The sequence below is a fragment of the Cucurbita pepo genome, chromosome LG12, assembly GCF_002806865.2.
Source record: "Cucurbita pepo subsp. pepo cultivar mu-cu-16 chromosome LG12, ASM280686v2, whole genome shotgun sequence".
Lineage (NCBI taxonomy): Eukaryota > Viridiplantae > Streptophyta > Magnoliopsida > Cucurbitales > Cucurbitaceae > Cucurbita > Cucurbita pepo.
In genome coordinates, this window is record NC_036649.1 from 7,515,363 (window position 1) to 7,537,683 (window position 22,321).

The following is a 22,321-nucleotide window of genomic DNA, read 5'->3' on the forward strand; positions in this document are numbered from 1 at the left end:
GTCATCCTGGACTTGAACCCGAGACCTCGCCCGTGAAGTAAATCATCGCACCTACGGTCCAATCAATTAGGAGAGAATCAATAGATTCCTTTTCGGGAGCGATTCATCCTTCCCAGACGCAGCATACAAGTGTTGATATGAACCAAGAGACATTAATCCTACAATATACTTCAATTAAGATGTGAAGAAAATGTTGTCAAAATTATCAAAAACTGTTTCAATTCATGCCACATTGAAGAAGAATGAAGTTTGATTGTTATAAATTTTGGGTGGGTTACAATTTAGAATAATTTAGAGTTATTATATTTTAAGATTTTTTATTTACGTTACAATTACATAATGGCTAATTATGGCAATAAAGTATGAATGTTATAACTCTTGGTTAGTTTTATTTTGAGGCTATATAAAAGCATGTATGTTGTATTTGTAACTGGACTTACAAAATACAGCATTTGTGCTTTATTTAGCCAATGGCTAAGGTTCTTTGCAATTCTATGTATTTAGGTTGCATGTAGAATCATTCAAACTCGACATGATCAATCTTGCTTGTGGAGTAATTCGAATCTCAAGCAAGTGTTATTGTCTTGAGATATTTGATCAACAAGAATCATTCAAGCTAGACATGATCGATCTTGTTTGTGGAGTGATTCGAATCTCAAACAATGTTCTTGTCTTGAGATATTCGATCAACAAGGTAATCCGAATCTTACTCCCCTTGTAGTAATTTCTTATCATATCAAGTGTCTGTTCCGGTTGCCTGTTGCAGTTTGATCATTTGATAAGTTACATTTTTTTTAATATATATATAAAAAAAATGGAAATGTGGAATGAAAGCTCAACTTCCCCAACCAAAAAACATATAAAAAGTGGTAAATTAATTAAAAGCCTTCTAGAAAACTTTATTTATTTATTTATTTTCTTTTATTTACTTAATTTATTTATTTTAAATTTACCCATTGAATATTTTTATATTCACTTGCATTGTATTACAAGACACGTGCTAGTCAAATTAGGTCAGAACAAACTTCCACCCAACAAAAATGTAAAAATTCCAAAAATTTCCCAAATTTTATTATATTTTAATTTTTAACCCAATGTTTCATTTATATATATATATTTTTTAAATAAATAATAATTTTAATTATTGCATCTTATTTCGCCTAAAATTATTTTAAATTTGAATATATTTCACATTACATCATAACCATTATAAGTTTATATCATAATGTGGAGGAAATCCGAAATACATGTCAAGCATAATTAAAAACGATTAAAAAATGTCAATTTCTCTAAAATTTCTTCGACCGATTCTGAGTCTGATTTCTGCAAAGAAACCCTTTTAAAACCACTAATTTCTTTTTAAACCCTTCGGAATATGAATCCGATTCAAAAAATTGAAGTGTATCATAATCTTCAACGATTGACCTTAAGCTTGTGACCATAACAATCCAAGCTGCCGTGCATAAAATGGCACATAGTCTTCCCCACACTACCATGATCACCAACGTTATCATCAAAATTGACATTCCCGCCATCGATTGGTACCTTTGCCTCGTCTCACCGTTGTTTGGCTTTAACCCGATCCGCATACTCGCTAGTGGTTCCTTGACCTGGTTTATGCGAGGCGGGTTGAGTGATATGGTGGGTGACTGCAGGTTCGTGGATTTAAGATTCTTTTTCGCTGTCGGTGAGGCGGGTTGAGCGAACCGACCTGATCGAAACGACTCGAGTTTTCGAGTTAATGAGAATCTTGATTCACTTCGAGCGCTAGGTTTTTTTGGTGAGTTCCACTGTTCGCAACTTTCACGAATAATTTTTTCGGGGAGAATGTCATTTTTTACCTAAAATAAAATTTAAAAAAATACAAAATTAAATAAATTTTAATTTTAGACTTAACATTAAAAAATTTCCAAGCAAATTCACATACATTTTCTGGCCTCGTGACAATCTCCTCGCCGGATCGATTTGTCGCCACCGGCACCGCGACGGTAAAATCTTCATTTGAGTTAAAAGCGGCGGCCGGAGCAATAGATTTTGAGGAGAGGCGGTCGGAATCCGTATTAGACAGGTTGAAGTGAACCGACGGCGACGGCGGCGGCTGCTTGGAGTGAAACCTCATCCAAGAAATGGGACCTTTCCGGTGAGCGGCGGCAGGTTTGAGAGGCTTAAAGCGACGGTGCTTGCCGGAAAATCCAAAGCAGCAGAGGAAAGGGTGAGGGTTAGATTTGGAATTTGGGGATTTTGCCATGGAAGCGTGAGAAGGTTTTTGGCATGGGAGTGCCTTCAAGACCACCATCGCTTCAACATATATGCGCGTAGCTGTACAAAAGCCATGGCGTTTGGTGGGGTCCACACATGCTGACATGTCATAAAATAACGTGAATTCCAATTTTAATCAAAATTTCATTCTTAAAAAAAAAAAAAAAAAACTTTGGTAATAATAAACTTTTTTTTTTATTAAATTTAATAATATCTCGAACACGGGACGATTACAAAGGGTATTAAAGCCAGTTACCAAGTGGTGTGTCAGCGAGGACACTAGCCTCTTACGAGGATTATTGTGAGATCTCACATCAGTTGGAGACGAGTTTTAAAGCAGTGGGGTTGATAGCAATACGTTACGGATCAAAACGGATAATATTTGTTAGCAATGTTACAAATGGTATTAGAGCTAGACACTTGGCGGTGTGCTACCCATAATGGTGATACGTAACGAGCCGGATAATATTTTCTTTGTTGTTAATAAACATATGAAATACGGTTCAATTAACTATTAAATTTCTGAATTTCAAATTTACGACATTTGATCAAATACTTCGAATACCGTAATTTGAAGTGCGTGACGAAAATTCAAAGATCCAATCTCTTGATTTTGTATATATTATAAATAATAGTTTGAAAATATAATATAATAATTAATAGAAAGAAATAAGATATTTAAGTATGTATTTTGGATGAGCGTTGAAGCGCGTGGAGAGAACGTGAGGGGAGATGTGACTCCAAATAAAGCTCTACAAGTTTTGGGATTCGTCGTGAATCCCATGACTCTAAACCTTACCCATCCTCCCTTAATTTTAATTAATACAATTTTTTTTTTTTTTTTTTTTAAATTAAATATTTTCTTTTTTAATAATATTTTTTTATTTGACGATTACTCGGTCTTTTGACGTTAGAGGTTCAATTCTCGTTCTCTAATTAACAAAAAAAATCGTGACGGGAAATTAAATTTCTGGCCATGCCCCTTATGTCTTGGGCTACAGACGTGCTACAATGGCCGGGATAAAGGATCGTGATCCAGCAAAAACTCGCCCTCAGATCCCATAAAAATATGTAATTATTACTCTATCATATTAATAGTTGCACTCCTAAATTTGAGGGATATAAACTAATTTTTCTCTTTATTAATAAATAATAATAATAAAAAAAACTTATTTATTATTATTATTTTTTAAATAAAATACCAATGGGCTAGAGTTACTAGAAATTGGGCCGAATATTTGGGCTTGTAATAGACCGTGGGCTAAAGTGATCAGAAATATGGCCCATAATCGGACTGAAAGGTCCATAGTTATTCAAGTATAAAAGAGGAGGAATTTAATGGTTCTGTTTGATTGCCGATTAGGGTTTGTTCATAGAGGTAGTGTGAGGTCCAGGGCCCATCATGGTAATCTTCCTTCCACCGTTTTTTTGCTGTTTGTTTGGATTTTCTCACTCATTTCATGATTCTATCCTTCGTCTGGTGATCGGAAGGACTGAAGGTTGTTCTTCATTTTATAATCATATTCTATTTGATTCCGAACGATGGAAGCTAAAGCCTCGCAAAATTCTTTGTACTCTAGGATAATGGATTGATCAATATCGGAATTGTTTTGGTTTGAAAATACCTTCTAGAGTTGTTTATTGGCATTTATGAAGGGCGTTGTTGTCTGTAAGAAGGTTATGCTGTTCCTTTCAGTGTGAGTTTTACTTGTAGCTATGTTGAGTTTTTAGGATTGTTAATGCTGTAGATTTGGTTTTAGTAAGTGGAGACTCGATAGACTAGGTATGGCATTGTAGATTGACTATGAAATTCACTCAAGAATATGTTTGTAATTGTCTTCTCTATTCAAGCATTTTTTGCGCGTTGTTTCCAAATATGTTCTTCTCTACAATAATTTCTGTATAGTAATTTTATGTTTCATGTAGAGTTGTTCTAATGTATGATCTTGTAATTCTTTGTTTCTTTTCTGAATGATATTCAACTCTTCTGCTAAACAGGTGAACGTTCCCAAGACAAAGAAGACTTACTGCAAGAGCAAGGAATGCAAAAAGCATACCTTGCACAAGGTTACCCAATATAAGAAGGGTAAGGACAGCCTTGCTGCTCAAGGGAAACGTCGTTACGATCGTAAACAATCAGGATATGGAGGACAGACCAAGCCCGTCTTTCATAAGAAGGTGAAAAATCTCTTTCCATGATCATTGATCTGTTCAACCCAAAACCAGAAGTTGTTTATTTTCCTTGAATAAATAATCATCAGAGCTTTAACTTTCCTTCCAGGCCAAAACTACGAAGAAGATTGTTCTAAGGTTGCAATGCCAGGGTTGCAAGCATGTGTCACAGCATGCCATTAAGGTTTGTATTCAAAGCAAATTTCTCATTCATTGGTGTCTCTTGTTGATATCAATCAGCTATATGGTTGGATAGATCTCTTATTTTAGTTGTCCTTGAATATGGTTTTCATTAATGCATACCTTATATTTGTTTGCTATTGCAGAGATGCAAGCATTTTGAGATTGGTGGTGACAAGAAGGGAAAGGGAACTTCTCTTTTTTAGATGCATTAACGTTGTCATTCACCATGTTTTGCTGCCTAGGGAGTCTAAATTGTGGGTTTTTTATTTTTTGTTTTGTTGCTCTGATACTTGGGTACACTTTTACACGTTGAATCTTGTTTAATGTATCATTTGTTTTGCTGTCAAACTAATTTTCATTACATCTCTGGCTGTCTAGTGAATGCTCATTTACTTGTCAAACGAATTTGAGTTTTTCTCGCGCCTTGCTATACTACACGACACGAGTGACGGATGATATTGAAGTAGACAGGGTGTTTGGAAGCACCACCAAAAAAAAGAGGAAATTAGTGCTGTATGGTTGGTTCCTCTGTTGTCACCGGAGAACTCTTGGTGAGGGACATGCTAGCGGATTCACCATGTAGGAGTATGATGATAAGACTCATATTATTATTGGGATTACTTCCGAATTTGAGAGAGCAAAAGGAGAATGGAATTACCGAACATCTCTTTTCCAATCTTTTCAATTCTCGATAGATTGATACGGCAGATAAGTACTTTTTCTGTCGGACATAAATGTCTCATCCTCAGAAATGACTTTTACCAAGAAGACAGAACTATGGTTAATAAGGTGGCAATTTGTACTTCCTTATTAAATGAGCTAATTGTGGCAATAATGTTTTTAAATAAATTGATGTTCAATCACGCTTCAAATTGTATGAAGGTGTACATGATGAATTTCCCTCACATAGATTACTCAAAATTTCTGGGTTTTTGTTCAAAATCCTTGCTTGAAATGACAAATAAACAAGGCTTAGATGATTGAGCTGCACAAGCGCTGGATCGATCTGTAAGTAAACATGGATGATTATCAATCCATTGAAGCTTTGTACCTAGTTGTTGACCTTGGCAACCCATCAAATATCGACTTAGTGACCATTGCAGTTGAGAGTGCTTGAAGATCTGTTTTCAAACTCCAAGATGTAGACCACATGGATGAGGAAGAGTTACCTTTTTCTGTGTCCTGCAAATTACATGTGCTTGATGATCTTCTTCCACCAATCATCATCCCATTACTACCTATAAACGAGCCTCCTCCCACATTATCTGTTGAAATGGGTGTCAATTTACTCACTTCAGTAACCCCATTTGATGTAGCATTGATTCTTGAAGTCCCATCCAGTCTCACATCCAAGTTCTTCGTTGTCATTGAAAAACATTCACCATTGCTGATGTAAGTCTTATTGAAAACGCTATCTGCTGCAATGGAGAAGTCCGCCATGGATTTCTGGCGTCTCCTCACCAGTTTTTCACTCCCTTTGGTCGAGTCGATTGCTCCGTACGGAGCGGAAATTATATCGGTGAATTCAACGTTTTCAAAATGAAAACCATTTGCAAAGCTTCTTGATTTTCTATGGCGGTTTTGATGAGTAGTAGTAGTCCCCCCATGGTCGAATTCCCCTTTTCTGTAGGCAGTGGTTTCACTGGTTGTTGGAATGTTCGCATGATGAGCTTCCGAAGGAGCCTTGAGTTTGGTGGATTTGATTCTCAGTGATTGGAATGAGTCCAACAGATTAAAGGACATGAACCGAGTTGCATTTCGCTCACAATTACTGTTCCTGTAGAAGCTCACACATGAGCAGAGATATTACGGGGAATATTATATGCATATGAATACCCCCACACAGCAAATAACTAACTTCAAACCAAAACCATGCAACCTATTTAATTATATAAGTGAGCTATTCTCCACATATATAGGAATACTTGTTTTTTATATCCCACTGCCAATCTATTCTGATTTCAACTGCCTTCAAGGAAGTAACAGGTTATTTTTCTTTCCTTTTTTTTAGTTATTTTGGTGGTGGGTACTCCAAATTATCTCTTTTCTCGACTCGTTGCAAGTTGAACTATGCTCAAATTAACAAATGAGTGACAAATGTAATTAAAGATCAACCTAAGTGAGTGGCAGGAGGAGAACCAACTTTTAGATGGGATCAAGTGATTAGATTTACAAGTACTAGAGGGAGAATGTTAGATCTTGGAGAAAGGAACGAAACATTGTTTATAAGGGTGTGGGACCTCTTCCTAGTACACGTTTTAAAATTTTGAAGGGAAGCCTGAAATGAAAAGTCTAAAGAGGAAAATATTTGCTAGCGGTAGCGGTAGTGGTAGGCTTGGGCGATTACTGGAAATTAGATTAGATTGACACTGATTGTGAAACTCTCGATATATAAAAAAATGAAGCAGTTTAGGTGGAGATCAAGTTAAACTATGCTCAAATTGACAAATGAGTGACAAATGTAATCAAGGATCAACCCGAGTGAGTGGTAGGAGGAGAATCAACTTTTAGGTAGGGATCAAGAGATTACATTTACCAGTACTACAAGGAGAATGTGAGATCTTGGAGAATGGACTGAAACATTCTTTAGAAGGATGTGGGACCTCTCCCTAACAAGGAGAATGTGAGATCTTGGAGAATGGACTGAAACATTCTTTAGAAGGATGTGGGACCTCTCCCTAACAAGGAGAATGTGAGATCTTGGAGAATGGACTGAAACATTCTTTAGAAGGATGTGGGACCTCTCCCTAACAAGGAGAATGTGAGATCTTGGAGAATGGACTGAAACATTCTTTAGAAGGATGTGGGACCTCTCCCTAACAAGGAGAATGTGAGATCTTGGAGAATGGACTGAAACATTCTTTAGAAGGATGTGGGACCTCTCCCTAACAAGGAGAATGTGAGATCTTGGAGAATGGTCTGAAACATTCTTTAGAAGGATGTGGGACCTCTCCCTAGCACACATTTTAAAACCTTAAAAGGAAGTCTGGAATGAAAAGTCTAAAGAGAACAATATTTACTAGCAGTAGACTTGGGCGATTACCGGAAATCAGATTAGATTGACACTAATTGTGAAACTCTCAAACATAACAAAAATGAAGCAGTTTAGGTGGGGATCAAATTGACAAATGAGTGACAAATGTAATCAAAGATCAACCTGAGTGAGTGGCGGGAGGAGAATCAACTTTTAAGTGGGGATCAAGAGATTAGATTTACAAGTAGGAGAGGGAGAATGTGAGATCTTGGAGACGAAACATTCTTTTATTTATAAAGGTATGAGACCTCTTCCTAGCACAAGTTTTAAAATCTTTGAAAGGAAGCCTGCAATGAAAAGTCTAAAAGGACAATATTTGCTAGTGGTAAGCTTGGACGATTACCGAAAATCGGAAATCAGATTAGAATGGCACTAATGGTACATAACAAAAAATGAAGCAGTTTACACTATTCACGTATGAAACCAGAGAGAAAACAAACCTGGAAATGTCAAGATCCTTGGATAAGTGAGGAGAAGGGAACTTTCCAGGAGTTGGAATCTGTAGAGATTTGAGAGCAAACATTTGATGGTCTGTAACCAATGCATTCATTCTCTTGATGTCCGAGACCTAATATATATACATAATTATGTTGTTACGAAACGCATAGAACATATATGATAGATTGTGATCGGAGTTGAGGGTAATCGTGATATGATAAATCATGAGAAGCAAAAAATCTTTTGTAAAACAATTTAAAATTTGAAGTTCTACTTATTTTAGGTATTACTTTCTGCATTTAAATCCAGAATATGTGAACAACGTCCTCCAATGTCAGATGTAGATCAACTTTAATCAACAAAGCAAGACACGAAAGAAACGAACAAATCAACAACAAACAATCTCAGAGCATAATTACCTCGACGCCGTACTTGATGGCAATCCCGGCAAGAGTATCGTACTTTGAAACAGGGTGCTCGATGTAGCCGACGCCTGAAAACAATGAAATCGACGACAAATCTGTAGAGCTCGGTTCATCGATGTCCATGTTATTTTGCGTCCGATTCATACCACCGTTGCTATGAAGAAGATTGCAATCACAATTTTCGTCGTAACTTCCCCTTCCTTTTTCCATCCGCTCCTCTCAAATTCACCATCCAAAATCCATCGATAAACAGAACGAGGTGAAAAATGAGATCTAGAATAAACAGAACGAGGATTTAAGAGGAACAATAATCGCGTGCGTCATGGAAGAATTTTCAAAACTGGCAGAAAATGGAAATCGAGAGATCGCTCAACGTATTCTATAATCTTCTTAAAGATACATGTGGCAAAATCCTCGACGATTTCATCTGGATCAACGTCGTCCCCAAATTTTCCGGGAAAGAGAAAGAAACTAACCTCATTTTCCTCCGTTCATCTCCAATCACAAACGAATTTCATGCACTTACATTGCACTCTTCCATCAAATTCAACAAAGATTTTCGACTCATCTGATTATTTTGTTGTGTTCACCAGAATTGCGATTCAACAATGGCGTAAAATTTTCCCGCGCCCTTTTTATATGTTTGGAAATCAATGTTGGTTTTAAATTGGACAACGCAATCCAAGCCTCACATTTGGCAATTTTGTAAAATTAATTTATTTTTAGTATTTAAATTATTTAAATATTTTAAAAATGCAAATTACAAATTTTAGGAGAACTTACCATTAAAATAGTCAATTAGCCATTTGTGAAGGTTATAATATATAGCAATGGCTATGCTTAAAAAATGTAAAAACATTATTTTATTCAAAAATATTTTATAATTATATTAAAATATAAATATTGAATTGATAAAAATACCATAAACTTAAAAAAAAAATACCCTTATTTTCTATGGAAATGGAAATCATTTTAAAATATTTTTAAAATACTCTTAAAATTTTAAAAGTCTAATTAATACCTTCTTTTTAACTTTTTAAAATAGTAAAAAATACTCTTAGGGTTGGTACCACATCTCAAAAATACTTCCCAAAAATTGATATATCTTATTATTAATCAAGAATGTATAGAGCTAGAACGACACTCATAAATTACAAATACTAATTTGTTAAGAATTAATCGGATTGAAGCTATAACATCATCATTCGCTGGAAGCGAAATATCTGCGAGATTCAGTCATAATTTGTATCAATTAAACAAATGATTCAGGTCATAATTTGTATCAATTAAACAAATAGTTGGAATATCGGGTAATCCCGTCATAAATCCCACCTAGATATGTTTGCAGATGCGATAATTGTCTCTTCAACATAGCGGCATCCTTTTTGGAAGACGGTTGAGTCCCTCTATCTTTTGTTATGTTCTCAAGTTCTTGAACTCATGAAGTCTCGTTTCGGTAGTAGACCAATTTGTAACATCCCCCGAGCCATTTTTTATTAATGACACCGAGCCCTTGTTGCAGTCCGAGCTATTGATTCCGCTGCTTTATTAATTAAGTTTGGAGATAATCTATAAATGATATAGCCTTTCAAGTTTTGATTTCTATATAAAATTCTAAAAAAATATATACTTTAAAGATAAATGGTAAACTTTGATGAAAGTAATATTGCAATATTTCTTGAAGTAAGAACATGAGAGATGGGAGAAGTTGCAAATTTGAACTAAAAAGAAAGAATATAAATTTAATTTTTTCCTGATATTCTTTCCTTTCCCGTCAGGAATAGAGAGAAAACTAGAAAGATCAAGAATTGGGAGAAATCTCACCGATCAAAAAAACTGAATCAAATCTAATTTCAATAACTAAATCAAATCTAATCCTAACCGTTCCATCCCGCATTAAATAGCATTAAATTGACATAAGACAAAAGATGGCTGAAATCAAAAGAGCAAATGCAAAGGAATCCCCAAATCTAAATTTATATCATTGTTATAATTGGGGAATTGAAATGTACAGTAATGTTCTATAAAAATCAAAGACAAAAAACATCTACAACTTCCAAATTCATCATTGTTGAATGGGCATATGAACAAGTATACATTTAAATTACAAATATTAACAAGAATGAAAACTATATACGAAATTGACTCTTTCGAATGAAAGCGTCTTCAGAAATGCAAAAAACAAGGAAAGATACGAAACTCGGTAGCATTAGTACCTCATCCCATCACCCAAAGCAAGAATGCAGCTATGATTTAGTGATACAAAATTTCGATCGCAAGCATCATATAGAATCTGATTCTGTAACCTGAGTAAGAATAATGTCGAAAAGTTTAGGCACCGTTTGATAATCATTTGGTTTTGAAGTTAACCCTATAAATATTACTCCCACCTTTCTGTTTTGTTGTCAAAAGTTTAGGAGTGTTTTCAAAATGAAAGCAAAAATATTAGAAAATAGAAAACATAATCAAACAGATCCACATCACAACTACAATGAACATTTTAACACTGTGCTCCAAATTTCAATTGATTATGGCCAATAATTTTTCTTCTTTTTCCAAGTAGGAGAATTAAACAGTGACACCAAGTGGCTAAGAGGCTATCATAAAGAAAATTCAAAGAGAAGCAGGAAAAGGGGGATATGTACTAATTACCGAGTAAAATCTCAAGCTTCAACCAAGATATTGAAGTAACACCCCGTCATTTCCGAGCACAAATCCTTTCTTATCGTTTATAAACCTGCGGAGATGTAAATAGATTAAAATCGAAAATTTGTGAAGGTAAATCGAAAGTACAGAATTCATGCTCACTACTAAACTCATCGCCCTAAATTTCTTTGGCAAAATTATAGTACAATTGCATTGTATTTGCAGCCTGATCGGAAGAGTTAGGCTTTTCTTGGCAACACAACTTGATATTATTCTAATGCCAAGTGTGAGAAAGCACTTCAAGTGTTCTAAAAAAATTAATATTGTTTTCAAGTATGTACTAAGCACTATAAAGTTTCTGAAAAGTGCTTTTAACATGTTAAGAACATTTTTCCCCTCCCAAAATTGATCCCAAACTCACCCCGAAAGACCCTAAAGAAGAAGCAAGGTATAGATCTGATAGACCAAGCCCACCGCTAGCAGATATTGTGAACGCTGGATCTCCAAAGGGGTAGATTGTGAGATCCCACGTCGGTTGGAGAGGGGAATAAAACACTTCTTATAAGAGTGTGGAAACATCTACCTAATAGACGCGTTTTAAAACCTTGAGGTTGACGGCGATATGTAACGGGCTAAAGCGGACAATATCTGCTAGCAGTGGGCGTGCAGTGAGCTTAGACTATTACAATGGTTCTTCTTCTTACACTTTATTCATCAATCAGAGAGAGACAGCCATAGAAAGAGAATTCATAAAGGGATGATCTATGAATAGGAGGTAGTTTCAAATTTCAAAAATTGTAAAACAAACTCAAGTTTATAGTATGATCATACTCACTTTACAGAGTAAAGGTTGGCTGCAATATTGTCAGCTGCTTTATCACGGGTCCATGTCCTGCCACCATTTGTAGTTTTCAGAAGTACTCCACTTCCTCCAGCTGCCCAAGCCTCTTCCTGTACAGCACGTGTAATCAAAAACTAGATAATCATATTGAGGCTTCTGTCTGGCCCTTCCCTTATGTAATTGTTTATGCAAATCAACGAAATTCATTAAGTTCAGCCTCCAAGAAGGTCAATTTTAGCAATTTACAACAAAGAAATTTCATATTTCTATCTTAATCACAATATTAGCAGAAGTCTTCGAGTATGAATGCAGACGCACAAAAGTATAGGCATGTCAATGATCTTAAAAGAATACCTGTGAACGAAAACCAACATCTAATATGCCAAAACCTCGGCTTTGAACTGGAACTTCTTCAAACTCCTCACTGATCTGTTATATTAAACATATTGACTTCAACAAGCAGATAATATATAACATGAGTTGGCTGAGAGGTCTAGCTGAAATTCTGGGAAGTAACAGTGTAGATATATCCTATACAATGACAGTCTAGAACTTACTTGTCACTCTATTTTCAAGAAAATCATGAATATGAAGAAAAATTAGTGCTGTTCAATCACTATGTTTTCATCCAAGAAAAGTTTCTAATAAAAGCATATCTAAAAAGCATCGTGTTTATAGGATTCCACTATTGAGTTATTATGCAACCAAAAGCCTAAAGCTCTAACCTCATATAAAATATTCAATGCTTGAGTAACTAGTAGGAGAAAAAGGAAAAGATTCTTCCTAAAGGTTAAAATCAAACCACATTGCAACTCTAAACCATTCTTCATATTTTCCATTAGGGTGGCTGGACTAGAAACGCAAATAAACGGTCCTCAACTTTACTTACCCCTGTCCCTTTACTAAGAAAAAGTCCTCCTCCACGAACAAGAAGCCAAAGACCACCATCAGCTCTCCACCCCATATTCTGAATCCTCCTTGCAATAGCTCTATTATGTGGCTGCCAGAATGGCTGGCATTGCAAACAAAACCAAGTTTTTAAGTCGTACAAATATGGCGATTAAGCCCCACAAGAAACTCATCACTCAACAGTTTATTTAGCAGGAGCAAACTGCCTTCACAACCAGTTGAAAGCAATACACTTAGAAGTAGAGAGACAAAGAGTAAAAGAAATACAGAAGTTAAACCTGCCCAGGCTCCCAGGTGAGATAGAAGTTACCACGACTTGAAACAGCTACATAACGCCCATCAGGAGAGCGATTGACAGTGTTAAAGGTTCCAGTGTAATAGCTTGCACCACTTATACCACTAGAAACGGTTCTGAAAAAGGTAAAGAAACCATATTAGCATTCCATAATAGGGATTGAATTTTTCCTTTTAATGAGCTAAACTAGTGAACTGTGGCCCAAATGATTCCCTGTCACAAGCAGCCAGTAAAATCTTATCAGTTATCAGCCTATGAATTATTCCATGATGATTTCAAGGTTAAATTCTAAACGAGGCTTTTGTCTTAAACACTAATAGAATAGAAAATTCTCTCCTGCCGAAACTCACCTATTAAGAGTGGCAGAAACAGTCTCCTGAACTGCAGCCTTCCAGTTATAACCCTTGTTTGATGTAACATAAATTGCACCTTCATCAGTAACCATCTCTGCACTTTTGTCTCCAGTTGCTTTAATGTAGACCTGAAGGTTTTATAGTAGAATTACCCACTTTAGAGTTTAATATAAGCACTTTCTGGCAGAAACGAACAGATTAATTTATACCTATAGATATACTTAAAACAATCAAAATTTCCATCTTAATCTGTAACGAGCACATGTCACAGCTCAAGCCTACAGCTAGCAAATATTGTCCTGGGTTTTTCCTTCTAGGCTTCCCCTAAAGGTTTTAAAACACGTCGGTTATGGAGAGGTTTCCACACCCTTATAAGGAATGTTTCGTTCCCCTCTCCAACAACTCATTTTTTTATTGTTGTGAATAATAGGTTCCTTCTCCTATTGTCTTAACTTACTTAGCGACATGAAATGAGCATTATAACTACAATTGCTAAAGAAAAGGCTAAAGCGTATCATTCAACCGACCAAGCATTTGAGGAAAGTCTAAAAATAGAACAAACTAAAATTCAAGCATGGTCATAATGAAATAGTAATTTACCATATCTCCAGGAAGCTGAGCGCTAAGAGGTATCCTTTCCCAACTTTCTCCTGCATCCGAAGTGTACAACAGAATTGCAGGCTTGCCAACAATCCATCCTTCCTTTCCTTTGAAGCTAATAGCATTAAACCGGTAGTTAAAGTCTTCTTCTTCAGCCGAGGGTATTGAACGTGGAGCCCATGTTCTTCCACCATCTTTCGTCTCTAAAATGGTTTGCCTAGTCCCCAAAAGGAAGCCTGCATTGGTCTGTAAGTGTCAAATGATTTCATGGCATATTATTGGCGAACGAGAAATTACAAATTACAACAGTCAGGAGCCTTTACAAAATCCGTAATCCCCAACAATGTAGATAAGAACATATGAACAAAAAATGAACATCAGAAATGTAGATAAGAACATATGAACAAAAAATGAACATCAGAAATTTCTTTCCACAAATTCAAGTAGTCACCAAATCCCCAACTCGCTACCCCCAAAAAAATTCTTGATGAAGAAACTGATATAAAAATAATTGGAAAGCTTCACAAGACCAGCTTAACTTAACTATAATAGAGTTCAAGTCCTAAGAGACGACAATACAACAGACAATTAAACGTTCTAATAACTGTTCAATGTACAAATGCTCATAAACTCCAGATGTTTCCAACAATTAATTACAATGAGCAGTGAGCTCCCAAATTGCGACTCGAAAAAATCGGAGAAAAAGAAAAACAAATACAAAATTCTCGTGCATTTCTTAATCAATGAACAATCAGGAAAAAGAAAACCAAAGCAATCGAAACTAACCACGGTCCAAATCATCGGGCACAAAAGCAATGTCGAGAAGGACAACACCAGGATCTATAGGAAGGTAAAGTCTCTCCCACTCCGATAGAGATTCTTCAGACTTCGCCGGTGGTACGGGGGCAATAAACGGAGAAAGCGACAGAGAGACCGTGGCCGCCGTCTCAGCAACAAACTGGCGGCGATTGACGGAAGAATTCTGAAGAGAGGCTTTGGGAGTGGTTGAAGAGAGGGAATGGCGTGGAGAGGAGGAAGCAAAGAGAGAGGAGGACCATGAAGGTTTGAGGAGTTGTTGCAGAGTCGCCATTGTAGAGAAAAGGAAAGGAGCAGAGAAGAGTTGGCCGACCTCTTATCTCTCACGTTATCCAAAACAATTTCTCTCAACGGCTTCGCGGGTGATTTTGAAGCGTCTTGAAACGCAAATAGATCATTTTTAAAGAACTAAATTTATAAAATAAGAAAGCACAGAACATATGGGGATGTAGCTCAGATGGTAGAGCGCTCGCTTAGCATGCGAGAGGTACGGGGATCGATACCCCGCATCTCCAAATCATTTTATTTTTCTCCAAATTGTTTGTGAAAAAAGTGTTTCGCTGGTTTTACATGTGAAATTATATTTAAAAAAATAGTGAGTGAATTTTGATAAGATTTACATAAAAAAATGGTCAAATTTAAAGGTAAAAATTAGTTTTTTCCTCCTAATTAAAAATAGCTATCGAAGACTTATTTATATATAAGAAAGTAAAGTGGTTAATATAACAAAAACAAGGAGATTTTCAGCTTTATTTTAAATGAAATTAAATAAAAAATAGTTACAAATTACTTATAATTGACTTAATTATGAAATTTTAAATTTTAAATTAGACTATTTAATCTCCACAGGTTTAAATTAATATTGGCTAAAAAAATAATGATCATAACAATATAAAATATTTTATATATTTTTTAAAAAATAAAATCCTTCTTTCTAGAAGGTGATTGACCTTAATATATCCATGTAACGACCCAAATCCATCCGATATTGTCCTCTTTGAGCTCTCCCTTGGAGGCTTCCCCTCAAGGCTGGTTTTAAAACGCGTCTACTAGTAGAAGGTTTCCACACCCTTATAAATGGTGGTTTGTTCTCCTCCCCAACCAATGTGGGACATCACAATCCATCTCCCTTCGGGGCCCAGCGTCCTCGCTGACACTCTTTTCTTCCTCCAATCGACGTAGAACCGCCTCCAAATCCACCCCCCCTTTGGGGCTCAATGTCCTTACTGGCACACCGCCTCGTGTCTACTCCCTTCGGGAAACAGCGAGAAGGCTGGCACATTGTTCGGTGTCTGGCTCTGATACCATTTGTAACGCCCCAGATCTACCGCTAGCAGATATTGTCCTCTTTGGTATCAGAGGATAGTTGAAGGGGGTAGACATCCCAAAGAAGACAATATCTGCTAGCAGTGTATCTGGGTCGTTACAATACATATATATGTTAATTGAAAATTTTACATTTATGACATATTTGAGTTTTTTTTTCTTTTTCTTAACATGGGTTAAATTATATACATTGAATTAATATGATTAAATCTTTGTCAAATTTAAAAAAACAGATATTTTTTCTTTTCATTATTATTATTATTTGAGGAAGTACACGTACTTAATTTTGGTTGGTTAGATAAGAACTTAAAATATTATTTTAATTAATTTTTTTTTTAATAAATCACACGGTCTTCTCCTGTCACCCAATCAAATGACACATAAGCCGCCTAACATTCCATATCCAAAGAACCAAAAGGGAAAAAAATATAAATAAATAAATATATACACACGCCTTTGGATTTTATTCCAAATTCCCAATAAATAAATTAATATTGCTTCCAAAAGTCAGATCACAGTCAACGATGGAAACTCCATCAAAACAATCTTGGCGCAATGGACGGTCCAGATGAAATGGCAGACCGCAATTAAAAAATGACCGAAACGACACTTCATATTTGCGCCCCACTAAGTCCAATTCCAAAGAAACGACGTGAGGGCCTTGATCCGACAGTGTCGTAAAGCATCCCTTCTTCTTCTTCTTCTTCTTCTTCTTCTTCAACAACGTGAAGGCTACCACTAAATAAATAATTAAATAAATAAATTCCAATTTCTGTTTGTTATAAAAGGCAAATGAAAATTTGAAATCTGCAAAAATAACAAATTGAAACTCAGACGATCAAGCCGAGTGTCTTAAAATGATGCCACGTGGTTACTTATTGGCTTTGGTCGCCGCCGTGCTCTGTTTTGAAGCCGCCGCCACCGCCGGTGAGTTCAACTACGGCGATGCTGTGGATTTGAGTTTCTTGTATTTGGAAGCGCAAAGGTCCGGTAAACTTCCGGCGGACCGCCGTGTTAAGTGGCGGGGGGATTCTGGTCTTAAGGATGGTCTTGCACAAGGAGTAAGTTTTCCGGCCAAAAATTGGTTTTTATTTAAATTAATTATCTTCTAAATATGGAAATTAACTTTATATTAACAGGTGAATTTAGTGGGAGGGTACTACGACGCCGGAGACAATGTGAAGTTCGGGCTGCCAATGGCGTTCGTGACGACAATACTTTCATGGGGAGCCATTGATTTCAAGAAGGAAATTACAGATCTGAACCATATGGACAAAGCTTTGAAGGCCATTAAATGGGGCACTGATTACTTGATCAAGGCGCACCCTGAGCGCAACGTGCTTTGGGCACAGGTCGGCGATGGCGCCTCCGATCACTTCTGCTGGCAGCGCCCCGAGGATATGTCCACTCCCCGAACAGCTTACAAGCTCGATGAGTCCCATCCTGGCTCCGACCTCGCCGGTGAAACCGCCGCCGCCTTGGCCGCCGCTTCCATTGCTTTCAAAACTTACAACTCTTCCTATTCGGATCTCTTGCTGGTTCATGCTAAAGAGGTTCGATCATTGTCTACTTTGATCGTTAAATTTTCATCACTAGTCATTTGGTTTTCCCAAAAGACGTGATGTTAATGGAGATAGTGTTCATTACTTAAAAACTCGTGATTTTTCTCTTAATTAGCGAACGTGAGACTATTCCTCTCGATAATACTCAACAATCATCCCCTCGAACATAGTAAACTATCGAACCTCTCCTTGAGACCTCTTTCTTTGAAGCTCTTGAACAACCTCCTCTTAATCGAGGCTCGACTTTTTTCTAGAGCCCTCGAACAAAGTATACCATTTGTTCGACATTTGAGTCACATTTGATTACACTTTTGAAGCTCACAATTTCATCCCTCGAGGCCTCCTTCTTTGGAGCTCTCGAACAGCCCTTAATCGAGACTCGACCCTTTCTCTAAAACCCTCAAACAAAGTGCATCATTTGTTTGACATTTGAATCATCTTTTACTGCACCTTCGAAGTTCATAACTTTTTTGTTGAGCACTTGAAATTCTATTGACATGACTCTGATATCATGTTAGGACTCGACCCTTTTATAACTTTGCTTTTAATTTTTCGGTGACAACAAAGATAATATTCATTACTTGTAAATTCATGATCTCTCCGTTTGCTTGCAGCTTTTCACATTTGCAGACACGTTTAGAGGATTATACGACGATTCGATCCCATGTGCTGCAGACTTCTACAGTTCATCTGGATATTGGGTAAGAAATGAAATTTGAATTCCTCTTTCCTCTGGTTTTTCAATTCCTCATACGTTTTATTTACAAAATTGAAGGATGAACTGCTGTGGGCGGCGGCGTGGTTGTTCAGAGCCACCGGAGATGAATATTACTTGAAATACACGGTAGATAAAGCGGTGTCGTTCGGTGGAACTGGATGGGCAATGAAGGAATTCTCTTGGGATAACAAATACGCCGGCGTTCAGGTTCTTCTAACCAAGGTGTTGTTGGAGGGACGCGCCGCCGCTTATGAGTCGACGTTGAAGCAATATCAGGCGAAAGCCGACTATTTCGCTTGCGCTTGTCTTCAAAAGAACGATGGATTCAATATCAATAAAACTCCCGGTAAGCCAATGTCCGATCGTCGGAAAAAAAAACTTGTTCTGTTTTAGTAGCTAATTCTCGCCGGAAAATTACGCAGGTGGGTTGATGTACGTCCGGGAATGGAACAATATGCAATACGCCTCCGCCGCTGCATTCCTCATGGCGGTCTACTCCGTCTACCTCTCCGACGCCAACGCTAAGCTCACTTGTCCCGACGGCGTCTTCGAGCCTAAAGAACTCCTCAACTTCGCGCAATCGCAGGCCGATTACATCCTCGGCAAAAACCCTAACTCCATCAGCTATTTAATCGGCTACGGATCGAAATTTCCCCAAAAACTCCACCACAGAGGCTCTTCAATCGCTTCGATTTTCTCCGATCCCTCTCCAATCGGCTGCGTTCAAGGCTTCGATTTCTGGTACCATCGCCCTCAAGGAAACCCTAATGTTCTTCACGGCGCTCTCGTCGGTGGTCCGGACAAGAACGATAGATTCGATGACGATCGATCTGAGTATGAACAAACAGAGCCTACTCTCACCGCTTGTGCTCCTCTGCTTGGCCTGTTCTCCAAATTGCAGAGCTCTGTTAATGGCTACCGTATTCCTGGTAATTCAGATTAGGATTTGATTTTAGGGTTTCGTTTGTGTGAATTTCTTGGCTGATTTCATTTTCGTCCTTCGAAACAGGATCCCGGGGAAATCCACCGCCGGTTAAACCTGAAGAGAAATCGCCCAACGCAAATGCCCCTGTTCCAGTAGGTGAGCAAAAAAAGACGGATTAACAAGTTTAATATTGTTCTTCGTGTTCTTCGTGTTCTTCAATAAGATCTTGTGATTCATTGCAGGGGCTCCAGTTGAGTTCATCCACACAATAACAAGCACATGGATGGTGAGCAAGGAGAGCTATTACAGGCACCAAGTGAAGATCAAGAACACATCAGGAAAGCCAATCTCCGATCTAAAACTGCGCCTCGAAAATCTCTCAGGCCCTATTTGGGGACTGTCTCCGACACAACAAAAAGGGATTTACGAGCTTCCGCCATGGCTGAGATTGCTTCAGCCTGGCTCTGAGTGTGTCTTCATCTACATCCAGGAAGGTCCTCAGGCTAAGGTCACTGTTTCTAGCTACCATTAACGAACGCTGAATTTTCCTTCCAAATTGGCTTTAAAAAAAATCAACTAAAACAAGTTCTTCATCGTAACGATGTGTTTTTAAATGAATTTGTTTTTTTAGTGAGAAAGTGAGAAGATTTCCTATGTAGAGATTTTCTTGTAATGTAAAGATTTGATGCTTTTGATTTGGTATAGTGTGGGTTGATTTAAGGAGAAGTGTTTTGGCTAGGATGAACGGGTAGTCTTGTAATATTCTCGGTTTCAATTCTATGTCATATGACCTCGAAACTGGTTGAGGATTATTGAAAGGAGTAATCCCATATTGGTTAACCAGGAGGAAGATTATTGGTTTATAAGTAAGGAACATTGTCTCCACTTATCATATGAAAACTTATGCTCAAAATGTCCAAAGTCAGGACAAAATTAATATTATCATAATTTCCAATGGAATTTGAGAATTTTTAAAGATTTTGATTTTTCTTAAAACTTTGAGGCGGATGACAATACTTAACCGGCTATAAAGCCAGCTAGCGATAGGCTTGAATTGTTATAAATGATATCAAAGCTAGACATCGACTAGTGTGTTAACAAGGACGCTAGACCCCCAAATGGGGTGGACTGTGAGATCCCACGTCGGTTTTAGAGGGGAACTAAACATTCCTCATAAAAGTTTGGAAATCTCATTCTAGTAGATAGGTTTTAAAACATCTGAGAGCGAACAAAACATTTCAAGAGACACGAAACATTTATGGTAAGGGTGTAGAAACCTCGCATGAATTTAAACCTTTTATTTAAAAAATAATATAAGATTAAATGGAAATATATGGTAAAAGTTGCCTTTGATGGACATTTTTTTTTCTATACATGGTCATATTTATTAATGGTTTTAACATAATTTTCATCACGAAATTTAATTATGGATAGTTGTTACGTGTGAGCTGTCCGCATTGAAATTACTCTTTTTTTTGTCTTTTTTTNTTTTTTTTTTTTTTTTTTTTTTTTTTTTTTTTTTTTTTTTTTTTTTTAATTTTACAGAAAAAAACAAAACTTAAATCAACGTGGTGGAATAAAGTAAATTTAGTTAAACATTTTGGAACCTTATTATTATTCATTAATCCATACATTTTTAGCATTTTACAATAATAGCCCTTCCTCTCCCTTCAATTATATTTTATAACATAAATTATATTTTAAAAAATAAACATCCTACTAAATTCAATAATATTTTATAAAAATTTATAATATAATATTTAAAAAAATAGCAACAATCTAACCGAGAGCACTCTTAAGTCTACACTTTGAAAGTTCTTATAGAGAGACTTAAGAGAGACGCTTTTACATTCATATATTCTTAATCCAAAATGGCAAAGGGTTTTGGAGAGGAATGTTATGTTTTTTAGGGTACTCTCAAGAACATATCCGGTGGAGACAAGGTGGGGTCTGTAGTAGGAGTGTATATGGGTCGAATTGGGTTGGGAGAGAAAATGTTCCTTGTGTTTTTAGGGTACCCTCGATGCTCTTTTTTTAGGGTACTCTCGAGAACATATATGGGTCGAATTGGGTTGGGAGAGAAAATGTTCCTTGTTTTTTAGGGTACCCTCGATGCTCTTTTTTTATGGTACTCTCGAGAACATATCCAGTGGAGACAGAGTGGGGTGGGGTCTATAGTAGGAGCCTGTATGGGTTGAATTGGGTTGGGAGAGAAAATATTCCTTCTTTTTTAAGGTACCCTAAAAAACAGATCCACAAAAGATGGGGTGGGACGTAGAGATGTACGTGTGAGTCGGGTTGAGTTGGATTAAGTAATTTTTTTGGTACCAACCCAAGTTTAGAAATGGAGTGGGACATAGAGATGTACCTGAGTCGAGTTGGGTTGGGTTAAGTAATTTTTTTGAGACGAACCGAAGGGTTAGTTGGATGAATGCAACTCCAAAATTTTTCACACCATAAATCTCTCCCAATTTCCAATTCACGAACTAAAAAGCGCCCTCGTCGTTGGGCCAAAGAGCGCCCAAAATCTCGCTCTCCCAAAGAGCTAATCTAACAACGCCTCTATCTATAGACATTTAAAATAATAATAATAATAATAATAATAATAATAATAATAATAATTAAATAATTATTATTTTTATTTTTAGGTTCTGTTTCCAATAAAAATACTCTCAATATTTTGATATTGTACTATTTCATTTTTTAAATTCTAATTTAGTATAAATAAAATTTTCGATAAAATTTTGTAATAAATTTAAATAAAATCATTCTAATTTTGATAACATTACTATAATTTTGCGTGGGCCAGTGATCGATTG

General features: G+C 36.7%; 5 protein-coding genes and 1 non-coding gene across 6 annotated transcripts; 3 read left to right on the forward strand and 3 right to left on the reverse strand.

Annotated features, from left to right (window-relative positions):
* Nucleotides 1-1,234: 1,234 nt before the first annotated feature.
* On the reverse strand, nt 1,235-2,257 carry LOC111807611. The gene is made up of 2 exons (XM_023693408.1): nt 1,928-2,257; nt 1,235-1,841 (listed from the first exon to the last, which is right to left on the reverse strand). The coding sequence occupies exons 1-2, from the start codon at nt 2,246-2,248 to the stop codon at nt 1,290-1,292; spliced, it is 873 nt and encodes a 290-aa protein (XP_023549176.1). The 5' UTR covers nt 2,249-2,257; the 3' UTR covers nt 1,235-1,289.
* Nucleotides 2,258-3,605: 1,348 nt separating this feature from the next.
* LOC111806865 (60S ribosomal protein L44) lies at nt 3,606-4,977 on the forward strand. The gene is made up of 4 exons (XM_023692370.1): nt 3,606-3,664; nt 4,258-4,437; nt 4,541-4,615; nt 4,758-4,977. Exons 1-4 carry the CDS (start codon nt 3,662-3,664, stop codon nt 4,815-4,817), a joined length of 318 nt encoding a protein of 105 aa, XP_023548138.1. The 5' UTR covers nt 3,606-3,661; the 3' UTR covers nt 4,818-4,977.
* A 569-nt stretch (nt 4,978-5,546) lies between these two features.
* LOC111806863 lies at nt 5,547-8,888 on the reverse strand. Its single transcript, XM_023692368.1, has 3 exons — nt 8,506-8,888; nt 8,089-8,216; nt 5,547-6,391 (listed from the first exon to the last, which is right to left on the reverse strand). Exons 1-3 carry the CDS (start codon nt 8,719-8,721, stop codon nt 5,644-5,646), a joined length of 1,092 nt encoding a protein of 363 aa, XP_023548136.1. The 5' UTR covers nt 8,722-8,888; the 3' UTR covers nt 5,547-5,643.
* A 1,574-nt stretch (nt 8,889-10,462) lies between these two features.
* LOC111806862 (photosystem II stability/assembly factor HCF136, chloroplastic-like) lies at nt 10,463-15,321 on the reverse strand. The gene is made up of 9 exons (XM_023692367.1): nt 14,942-15,321; nt 14,156-14,391; nt 13,553-13,683; nt 13,186-13,318; nt 12,888-13,010; nt 12,353-12,427; nt 11,993-12,108; nt 11,164-11,248; nt 10,463-10,817 (listed from the first exon to the last, which is right to left on the reverse strand). Exons 1-8 carry the CDS (start codon nt 15,243-15,245, stop codon nt 11,182-11,184), a joined length of 1,185 nt encoding a protein of 394 aa, XP_023548135.1. The 5' UTR covers nt 15,246-15,321; the 3' UTR covers nt 10,463-10,817; nt 11,164-11,181.
* Nucleotides 15,322-15,413: 92 nt separating this feature from the next.
* TRNAA-AGC lies at nt 15,414-15,486 on the forward strand. Its single transcript has one exon. It is a non-coding gene; the product is annotated as a tRNA-Ala (tRNA).
* A 1,671-nt stretch (nt 15,487-17,157) lies between these two features.
* LOC111806861 (endoglucanase 5) lies at nt 17,158-20,343 on the forward strand. The gene is made up of 7 exons (XM_023692366.1): nt 17,158-17,358; nt 17,437-17,850; nt 18,474-18,560; nt 18,635-18,923; nt 19,000-19,506; nt 19,587-19,658; nt 19,745-20,343. Exons 1-7 carry the CDS (start codon nt 17,158-17,160, stop codon nt 20,032-20,034), a joined length of 1,860 nt encoding a protein of 619 aa, XP_023548134.1. The 3' UTR covers nt 20,035-20,343.
* Nucleotides 20,344-22,321: the final 1,978 nt, after the last annotated feature.